The sequence below is a fragment of the Oryza glaberrima genome, chromosome 6 (assembly GCF_000147395.1).
Source record: "Oryza glaberrima chromosome 6, OglaRS2, whole genome shotgun sequence".
Lineage (NCBI taxonomy): Eukaryota > Viridiplantae > Streptophyta > Magnoliopsida > Poales > Poaceae > Oryza > Oryza glaberrima.
The window spans coordinates 2,347,382-2,358,077 of record NC_068331.1 but is presented as its reverse complement, the minus strand read 5'-3'; the positions used below and the strand labels follow the sequence as shown (position 1 = coordinate 2,358,077).

The window sequence follows — 10,696 nt, the reverse complement described above, 5'->3', positions numbered from 1 at the left end:
TAACCTGCCATACCAATCAGCATGGAACATGCAAATGGTTTTTCAATTGGAGTTGTTGCAGGGTACATCCACTATTGACAGTAGACATCACATGAGCAGGTTATTGGTTGCAGTTTACAGAGTAGAAGACAAAGATGTCTGCAGACTGCAGCCATGTGGTGCTGCAGAACGGCTGCATTTCTGTTACAACAGAAAGATGAATGGAATGAGTAGTGCTGATTTAAGCCCATTCTGGCAGTTTCATGCTAACTTCTTTATGGATTGCAACTGTGTTGTAAAATGAAAAGGCCAACATGGTTAAATGGATGAAATGCTAGCCCATAATCTTATCTGCTGGGTAGTTTCAAAAGAAGCCGATGATCACAACCTTCAAGAAAGAGGTAAAACAAACAGCGATCCTCTTAGGCTGTCATCGGTTCGCCTAATGCTGGTTATAAGCAGTACGGTTTATCAACAAGAAAAACGATAATTTGTGGGTAAAAATTTTATATATGTGTCCACATAATTTATTTCCTACTGTTTGACGCGGTCCACAGATTTCTGAAATCTGAATAATCTAACACAGAATTTCCACCAACATGACAGGGCAGAGCAGGAAACAGTCCATCCAAGGATGCTTCTTTATTTCCAAAGGCCTTTACATTCATTTGATAAAATAACCTGGAGGTGAAGGCTAATAGGCTGTGACTTTGAGCAAAAGCTTAGTAATGGATGTGAAAATATCGCATCAAATAATTCAATGTCGACAAAAGGAATGAGCAATTGGGGCATAAAGGCCAGGTTACATAATAGAGGGAACAAAGCTAGGCTTAACAATGACAGAATTCTGTGCCAAAAGAAAGACAAAAACTACAGCTATGAGTTGTCGAAACTTAGGATGAAGATCTAATCTAAAAAGCATAATGGGACCATGGGTCCTAGTTCTGAAGCATAAACGTTTGCAAGAAGTGGTGCAGCTTCAAGAAGAAGTTAGATCGATGGCCCATACTCTGTAATCATGCTCTAGTGTCAAGGTTGCTTTGATGCTATATCAAAATTCCAAGGTGACGATAAAACCAAAGCTGTTTATCCTCAAGCAGATTTCCACTATTTCACCGTGCAGGACATGAGGTGGTGTAAGTGTCTCTCATGCATGCGAATCTCAGCATCAGGTATCATGTGATCTAGAAATTCCTCGGCGTCGCTGAAAATTGGAGAGAACAAGATAAAAACATTTTAGCATAGTCTACTCCTGCTACATATCAAGCAAAACAATGTAGAGTCTAAAAACAAAAAAGTTGTCGCTGTCTGTGGTTACAAGGAAAGACATGAGGACCACTTTGGGGAATAAGGACCCACACGGTTGTGCACTGACATATACTGGATGCAAGAACATTGCATCAACTAGCTCACCATAGGACATGGAAAGCGATAGGTCTAGTAAAGCTTTAGTAATAATTTTCCTTTTTGTAAGAATATAGCATCAATGTGAAGTTGTGGATGTCTAATTAAGACTAAAAGTTTCACAGGGAACCAGTTCACTGACAACTTCAAAGTCCTAGGAAACCTTGCAAAAGAACTAGGACTCTACATATATAAGTAAAATGGACGAATTATTGAAAGGATCAAAGGAGTAATAGAACTTCATTCTTGCTCAAGAAAAATACCTCACTAAGAGTTTCATAGTGAGTGGTCGATTAAGTTAAGTGCATAAGACCATAAGTATTAGTGGAAGTGCAGTTACAAATTAGCTATTTTCTTAAAGTGGCCTGCATGCAAGTTGTATAGGTCCTTTCTTTAGTGACCATATCTGTAAAGGAGGACACAATGAAGTAATTAACACTAAGCTCTTCATACTCATTAGTGCACAATCTAATAATCAGATTCGATTGTGCAACCAAATTTTACTGACTTGTCTGCTACGGTCTTCAATCTAATTCGTCATAAGATGCTATCATGTATTGTCGATTTCCGTTTCTTTGAGGGCACTTGATTCTGTTTCTTAACCCAGCCGAAGCAGCAGCATCAAGCGACATGCTCCCTGATACTCCCAGCAGCATGTGTTTAAATCTCAATCCCGATATTTGATTGATTGCCTCACGTGCTGTTTTTCAAGAGAAAACTTTTTTGTGTTATAAGATAATGTCCTAGGAGCATGATTTCTGGCATTGCTAATGCTGAAGATGCGTCATAGTTGAAAATAAGTCATCACCAAAAACTGAATGATTCTCTAGTTTCTTTTTGTATATATACTGAATGATGAACTACATAATTAAGCTGCATATGTACCAGATATGATGTTGCAAAATGCTGGATTTTACCTCATGATGAGAATACATGCATAGATATCTCTAGGTCATATCCATATCATCTCATATCATGCAACTGGGATATTTGGTTCACCAAGGTTCACAAAAGCCTCAGCGCGCATCATGCGTAGAGTGACAGTATCCCAAGAGACAAGATGGTCGATAAAGTTTGTAACATACATTCGCCTGTCATCCTGAAGCATCAAAAGGAAGCATCACCAGTGATTTATGATAGCTTAGTACTTGTTGAATTACAATTTTAGGTATAAGAAGAAAAAGAGGATCTAGAAAATACCTTGTAATCCAAGTAGTAAGCATGCTGAAACACAAAAGTAGATATGTCAATATTTAGCATAATGTAATATCTAAACGCAGTGTCATTTCCTTACCTCCCACAAGTCTAGATTGATGAGTGGCTGCAAGAGAAGAGGGCATGGAATGTCATCACAAAGGTTTATACTTGGGATGCTATTATTCTAAACATTTCAAAAGGAAATGAGAAAACATACAATATCACCAAGTGCAAGTGGACTGATGGCATTTTGTGTATGGACTACCGAAAATTTTCGTTCTTTTCTCTTCACTGAAACAAGCAAAAGATAGACCAGACGTGTATAAATCAGACTTTAAAAACTAAATTTAGATTGTAGAAACAACATTTCAGGAAGTCAGATTGAACCAGCAGTGCCTGTACAGGCTGAACTTCAAAGAAAATGAAAATAAAAAACTTACAGACAAGCCAAACCCAGCCAGACCCCAAAAGTGATAATGCTGCGCGTATAAACTCTTCCCTAAAATTAGTAAAAGAGCCAAAATCCTTCTCTATCTGCTGCAGGACACCTCGCCCTGGTGACCCACCACCTTCTGGCTGCATTGATTCCCAGAAGAAGTGATGGTTCCATACCTGTATTTCAGAAGATTGAAAATTAGAACCATAATAAGCCTACTGCTCATCCTTTTTTCAGGCTTTCAGTTATGTGCAACAATTAAACATGTACACTGAAGCTATCAGGATGAAAATTTGATGGGTACAAATAAAATATCCAACTAATGGGGGAAAAAAGCCAAATAATAACAACATTACCTGTGCTGCATTATTATATTCTGGTAATGGGTTGCCGTTGTTGTATGCTTCTTTTATTAGTTCCTCCAGAGTGTACCCATAGAACATGCTGGTAGCAAGCTGCTTATTCAAGCTATCCACATAGTCTTGCTGATGCTTACCCCAGTGAAGTTCAACTGTCCTCTTGCTAATATAAGGTTCCAGGGCATCCTGGACACCATAGGACAAGCTATAAGTTAAAATCTTTTCCTTTTAAATGGCAGAATGTAATCTGTCGAGGCAATATTAACAGGTGAGGAGAACATACAAGTTTATACGGCGGAGTAGTGAGAGCGTAGTAAGCCACGACTTTTGAATACCTTCGAGATCTACAGCCCTGCCTTTGTTCTCTCTGCAACAAACAGAAGGCGTAAAGATTGCAACCAGCACTAAACATCATAGTCAAGGGCCCGTAGAATTACAAAAGCTGAGGTACAATCTTCAAAGCTTGTAATGTCATTCCAACTTCACAATAGAACATTGGTTGCTAAGCCCAGTGTCAGCGTGATACACACAATACTGAGCTCTCTTTAGCATTGCTTGAGCACTACGCAAGCATGACACGGATTATCATGGAAACTGGCACAGTTCACCAAATTTAACACAAAGAAACATTAAACATCTTACACTGCATATGCACAGTGGAAGATGGAAGAAAAATGAGACGTGGCTGACTTACCGTGGTGAATACCAACAACATAGAGAAACGATCTTGTCTAACTACAATGAGATTATATGACACTACATAGACCCACCACCTATACAAACCTGTTCTTAAAAAACTAGGGCTTGAAAAATTACTCACAAAAGCTGAACATCCACCATAAAGGATCACTAACTTATCAAATAGTATATTGATTTGTAACATCACAGACACACATGATCTTTAGCGGTGTCATGTTTGAGACCGATAACAATAAGGTACAAAAGATTATAGTGCCACTCATAATCAATTATTAATCGATTTAAAGTCCTCAAATTCGCACTATCCTAAAATCTGCAAGGAAAAAACCTGCAATGCCCTCGAATTCCAAACGTCTACCTCTTTGAAATGCCAGTGTCTCCCTTCCCCTTCCTATCCCTTTTATCAAATCTCAAGTCACAAATCGAAGAACAAGGCAGCTCGCCAAATGAGAAAGCTTCCAGCGAACGCACGAGCAAGGGGCAGAAAGAAGAAGAAGGTATCCATGGGTTTCGCGACGAGGAGCTCACCGAGCGAAGCCGACGAGGCACCGCAGCCGGCGGCGAGGGGAGAACGCGGAGAGCGGAGGCGAAAGCCGCCATCTTTTCTTCTCCTCTTTCCTCTGCCGCGCTATCTATCCACCACCTCTGCAAAAAGAAAAAATCGAAGCTTTTTTCTTTTTCACTTCGTCTCTATCTCATCCCAGGGGCAATCTCGTAAATTTACCCGAGCAAACCACTCCAGTGCCACTGGCAGTTGGGCCCCGCGAGTACGGACGAACAAGTTAACCGAATAATGAATGATTAGGAGAGACGTGATTAGTTTAGTAGCTAATCCTCTGTCAAATTAATCATCGTCCCCTTTTCTGCTCGGATTAATGCCTAACTAATCTGTCATGTCAAGAGCGCAGAGGAGCACTCCGCGTCCCAAATCCCAAACCGGAGCTAGGGTTGCTGCTGCTGCCACTCGCGAGCAGCAGCGCCCCCTCACGCTGAGCCGCCTCCGGCTCCCTCGCCGCCGATCCTGCGCGTGCGGCGGCGGCGGGTGGCCGGTTTGAAGGAGGAGAGGAGGTAACGGTAGATGGGTTCTTGGTTTTCTTTTGCCCCCCGCGGCTATTTCGGTTTCTAGTGGAAGCTGGTTGCCTGTGGTGTAAATTGGGGATTACGGATTTTGGCCGTCTGATTCTCCATTTTAGCTGTCCCTGGATGGATAGATGAGTTTGCTGTTTGTAGCTGATTCTTGGTGTGGTGTCATTCCAAGGACTGATACTTGATTGTGTGCTCATCTTCATCTAGAACACTGAAAACATATGTGGATAATTGTTATGATGAATTTAGGATCCAGTGATCTCTCCATGTTTATTTTTAGAAAAAAAAATAAGTTTCTCACAGGCTAAAGAATACTGTAAATTTCAGGCTTTTGGTCGTCACTCCTTGCGCAGGATGGGTGCGAGATATCTGCATTCTCCACCTGCTGTTAATTTAATCTGTGAGGAATCAACTTTTGTGCGCTCAACAAGTTGCTGTCTCCACTCTTGTCTGTGTTTGAGATGCAAAACATCGAATTTGAAGCCATGTCGAACACTGGTGTTCAATATGCCATCAAGGGTATGTTCTTTCTCCATATCTGCAGTACACTGTGCAGACAAGGCTAACATTTTAGCTTCAGGGTAGATATTTAGTCCCACAAAGAATAAAAGAATGAAGTACATTGTGTGAGCTTTAGTCGCAGCCTGCCAGAATTTGATAACTATTTCACTAGGGATACATTTGTGGCTGGAGAAGGACTCTGAACTTTGTAGTCTCATACTCACAGATGGTGAATGTTCTCTCTTTCTGTACAGCGCTTCAATAGAAGAGTGGCTGCGCTGCCAGATGTCGATGATTTCTTTTGGGAGAAGGATCCAACTCCAATCCTGGACACGATCGATGCACCCATCCATTTGAAAAATCTATCTAGTAAGGTCGTCAGTCATACTATCTTAAGCATAGTAGCATACTCTCTAACTATGTTATAGCTGAGGAATTTTTGACAATTCCCATTGAAAGACAGGAGTTAAAGCAACTAGCTGGTGAAGTTCGATCGGAGATATCTTTCATAATGTCGAGGAAATGCCAACCATGTAACACTGGACATTCTGTTGTGGAGCTCGCTATTGCTATACATTATGTCTTCAATGCCCCAATGGATAAGATATTATGGGATGCTGGTCAGCATGTATGATCCCTCTATCTTTTTGTTTTGTGCTAAGATTTTGCCTCCAGTAAGCTATCATATACCATTTCATATAATCGGAAATGTTTTACCTTTTGTGTTCAATATTTTTTCTCATCTGCAGACATATGCACACAAGATTCTCACAGGAAGGCGCTCACTCTTTCATACTATTAAGCAAAGAAAGGGGCTTTCAGGTTTCACATCCCGTTTCGAGAGCGAATATGATCCCTTTGGTGCAGGACATGGATGCAATAGTCTCTCCGCAGGCCTTGGTATATATAGTGTTGCCTCTGTTAAATGTTAATACATTAATTCATGCCTTGCACTTCAAGAACTGCTTGCTTTGTTGTTAGACCTCTCCTTCTATTTAAATGGATTTCCTTAAGATATTGATTTCATTGTATTTGGAATCCATACAATATTCCATAGTTTTTTTCATCTTCGACTCCGATTAGCTTCCATGCATTTTATCAATAGTTCAGCTACCTGAAACAGAGAAAAACAGTGCTTCTTGCTTTTTAAACCAAGGTATACGGTGCCGGGATGTACGACTCAAAATATAATTCAAGAAATATAATATAAGTTCTGATGTATTCAAGTTCATATCCTTCTGGTGTGGTATCAGCAGTCATGATATGAAATTCTTAAACTATCTTATTTTGCTAATGGAGTTAATAATCATTATAGAAGTTTCCATAGTCTATTAGAATCCTAAGTATGTTTCTACATTTAATCATGAATCTCCTGATGTTTTATTCTTTTATGTCAAATGATTTCCTTTTATTCGTTTATAGCTTGAAAATGATCTCTTGTCAGGGATGGCAGTCGCAAGGGATCTAGGTGGGAGGAAAAACCGAATAGTAACAGTTATAAGTAACTGGACAACTATGGCTGGTCAGGTGTATGAGGCAATGGGTCATGCCGGTTTCCTTGATTCTAACATGGTAGTGATTTTAAATGACAGCCGGCACACCTTGCTTCCTAAAGCAGATAGCCAATCAAAGATGTCTATTAATGCCCTCTCTAGTGCTCTGAGCAAGGTTCAATCCAGCAAAGGATTTAGAAAGTTTAGGGAGGCTGCAAAGGTAAAACTTTATGCTTCTGTATGACATAATGTACTAGATTTGAACTTGCTAATAAAACATAGTTTTTTTTTAACTGTCCTTTTATTTCCTGATTATGATTATAGTATAGACATATAGTTTCTAGTTGATTGTTTCTTTTCAGTTCTCTTTTTTATCTGGTAGTGACAAATGTACTTGTTACTTTCAACTTATTGTTATAAAAGCCTGCTAATTGACTTGCTGCTGTACATATTATGATGAAAAATTTCCAGGAAGTTTTGGCATGGGTTGTCTTTCTACTTTCTTAATAACAACAGTCTTGCACTGCCTTGAGTTTCCTGCTTTGATACGAATTTTGTTTCCTTTCTAGGGACTTTCCAAATGGTTTGGTAAAGGGATGCATGAATTTGCTGCCAAAATTGATGAGTATGCCCGTGGTATGATAGGTCCTCATGGAGCAACTCTTTTTGAAGAACTTGGATTATATTATATTGGGCCTATTGATGGGAATAACATTGATGATCTCATTTGTGTACTCAAGGAGGTTTCTACTCTAGATTCTACCGGCCCAGTACTTGTGCATGTAATCACTGAGAATGAAAAAGACTCAGGTGGAGAATTTAATAGTGAGATTACTCCCGACGAGGAAGGTGTGCAATTACAAATTGTCAACGAAATTTTCTGCAATCCTATGAATATGATAGCGTACATTCTGCTTTCTCTGTTTTCTCATTTTACATTCTGGATGTCTTGCTTTGATATTAGTACAGAGAGATAAGTGAAGCACCACAGCATGAATTTGAGGAAGGAAACAGCGCGATAAGGATTTGTTTGAGTGGCAATATGCATGTGAATGTTGTATTTGTTTGAAAAATGATAGAACACACTACTGAAATTTCAAATGAAATATGTGAATCGGTTCTCACCTGTAGAATCATTCACAATTCACAACATTCAGGAACTTTAAGGTTTCACATATCAGTTATGTTAAATATTACATGTATAAGTCAACTATCCTTTGAGATCCTTCCTACATGTCTTTGCACAATCAAATCATATAGGATACTAAAATGAATCTATAATTTATTTACTTTTTTCTCTGCTAACAGGGCCTCCAGACTCAAGCCAAGACATTCTAAAGTTTTTAGAAAATGGTCTTTCTAGGACATATAATGATTGCTTTGTAGAATCACTAATAGCAGAAGCAGAGAATGACAAGCGTATTGTGGTGGTTCATGGAGGCATGGGAATAGATCGATCAATCCAATTATTTCAGTCCAGATTTCCGGACAGATTTTTCGATTTGGGTATCGCCGAGCAACATGCTGTTACGTTTTCTGCTGGTTTGGCATGCGGAGGCTTAAAGCCTTTCTGCATAATTCCATCCACCTTTCTCCAGCGAGCATATGATCAGGTGCCCTTTGCTCCCATCTCCCCATGTATTCCTCCTCTCTAACTGTACTCCATATTTGCTCTGCTACATGGTTGAAACAATCATTAGTAGGCTTTGTAAGCCATCTTCCAAATTTTCATGTACTACAATAAAATAGTTGAAACAAGCATAGTTTCTGTAATAGTGGGCTATAGACTAAAGCTCCACTTAATCTGTATGGCTGCTTTACTGCAAGTACTTCGCATTTGATAAAGCTCACATATATGCCAGATAGTCGAAGATGTGGACATGCAAAAGATACCAGTTCGCTTTGCAATCACAAGTGCAGGTCTGGTGGGATCTGAAGGCCCGACTAACTCAGGACCATTTGATATTACATTCATGTCATGCCTGCCAAACATGATCGTCATGTCACCATCTAATGAGGATGAACTTATTGACATGGTGGCAACAGCTGCAATGGTTGAGGACAGACCCATTTGCTTCCGGTATCCCAAGGGTGCCATCGTTGGGACTAGTGGCACTTTAGCATATGGGAATCCACTTGAGGTAGCTCTACTTCAATTTCTTTTTTTGATTCTAAGCAGAAGCCACTTGGAAAATAGTACAGCTTGAAAGCTATCAGTTACGCTAATGCTGGGATTCATGCCCACCTAAAAGCTGGTGTTCTTTGGTGAACTGAAAAAAACAAGCTGGCAATACCTTTGTGCGCTTAAACATTTTGCATGCTGTTCTTATTAGTTTTGGGGACTCTCTTTCAGATTGGTAAAGGAGAGATTCTTGCTGAGGGGAAAGAGATAGCTTTTCTTGGTTATGGTGAGGTGGTCCAGAGATGCTTGATAGCTCGATCTCTTCTGTTCAACTTTGGCATCCAGGCAACTGTTGCTAATGCGAGATTTTGCAAGCCACTTGACATTGATCTGATAAGAATGTTGTGCCAGCAACACGATTTCCTAATCACCGTGGAAGAAGGAACGGTTGGTGGTTTTGGCTCACACGTCTCGCAATTTATTTCACTCGATGGGTTGCTTGATGGCAAAATAAAGGTAAGAATTTAAACTCTTACACGGATTTTAACTCCTGTTATCTAGTATAAATCCATCCAATATTCTTGCAAGTTGCAATGGAGCTTCACCCTTTTGTATTGCAATATGCCACTTGCCTTGTGCTCCATTCATGTTTTGTATAAATGATAATTTCAAACAATGACTCTTTTTCTGTTAACTTGCAGTGGCGACCCATTGTACTACCAGACAGGTACATCGAACACGCTTCGCTCACAGAGCAGCTCGACATGGCTGGGTTGACTGCTCATCACATCGCAGCAACCGCACTGACCCTTTTAGGGCGACACCGAGACGCACTTTTGTTGATGAAGTAAGAAGGAAAAATGAGCTAGAAAAGAATGAAAAGTTGTGCAGCAAGTTTGAGCTGGTAGAAGACAGCCAAATTGCTGTCTCATGGATATTCTTCAGTCTTTCAGAGGAAACTGAGATTGCCATGGCAGATACAGCCTGTGTGCACCACTGAAAGAGCTTGCAAGTTTTTATCTGTGCTCCAGATGCTTACTGTAATCTGTTCATGGGGGCTGTACATACTATAAACCCTGTTTTGATGATGATTATGTTAAACCCTATCAAGTGCTTGTAACAGGAAGGGGATAATCATCTTGCTGATGTAAATACTCGAGGAATAAATGTGCTGTGTGTGTGTGTATGACTCCAAGTGAAGAGAGAGCTGTGTGTAAATTGTAATCGAGTAACCCTTCAGAACTTTGGATGCAGTGAATCCTCTCTGAATGAGATGATAAAATGTTGAAATTGGGTGTGAACTGTGAATGAACGGCTAAATCAAATCCTTCAGGCTGTTGACTTCTTCAGAAAACAGCAAATTTATCATTACTGAGCCCTCTCAAACTGGGAGCATCAACTACTCCTGTAAAATGTTGAG

General features: G+C 40.0%; 2 protein-coding genes across 4 annotated transcripts; one reads left to right on the top strand and one right to left on the bottom strand.

Annotated features, from left to right (window-relative positions):
* Positions 1-1,199: 1,199 nt before the first annotated feature.
* Positions 1,200-4,741, bottom strand: LOC127776131 (superoxide dismutase [Fe] 2, chloroplastic). The gene is made up of 9 exons (XM_052302477.1): positions 4,603-4,741; positions 3,659-3,742; positions 3,373-3,561; positions 3,021-3,192; positions 2,798-2,871; positions 2,678-2,704; positions 2,584-2,607; positions 2,301-2,482; positions 1,200-2,083 (listed from the first exon to the last, which is right to left on the bottom strand). The coding sequence occupies exons 1-8, from the start codon at positions 4,672-4,674 to the stop codon at positions 2,357-2,359; spliced, it is 768 nt and encodes a 255-aa protein (XP_052158437.1). The 5' UTR covers positions 4,675-4,741; the 3' UTR covers positions 1,200-2,083; positions 2,301-2,356.
* Positions 4,742-4,970: 229 nt separating this feature from the next.
* Positions 4,971-10,601, top strand: LOC127776128 (probable 1-deoxy-D-xylulose-5-phosphate synthase, chloroplastic). 3 transcript variants are annotated; one of them, XM_052302474.1, is made up of 11 exons: positions 4,971-5,142; positions 5,488-5,679; positions 5,916-6,030; positions 6,125-6,289; positions 6,411-6,561; positions 7,106-7,374; positions 7,724-8,003; positions 8,463-8,767; positions 9,017-9,295; positions 9,508-9,792; positions 9,978-10,601. In XM_052302474.1, the coding sequence occupies exons 4-11, from the start codon at positions 6,173-6,175 to the stop codon at positions 10,125-10,127; spliced, it is 1,836 nt and encodes a 611-aa protein (XP_052158434.1). In that variant the 5' UTR covers positions 4,971-5,142; positions 5,488-5,679; positions 5,916-6,030; positions 6,125-6,172; the 3' UTR covers positions 10,128-10,601. The 3 variants fall into 3 exon arrangements, with proteins under 3 accessions (XP_052158434.1, XP_052158433.1, XP_052158432.1); XM_052302473.1 differs by having other exon boundaries at positions 6,121-6,289; XM_052302472.1 differs by having other exon boundaries at positions 5,916-6,035.
* Positions 10,602-10,696: the final 95 nt, after the last annotated feature.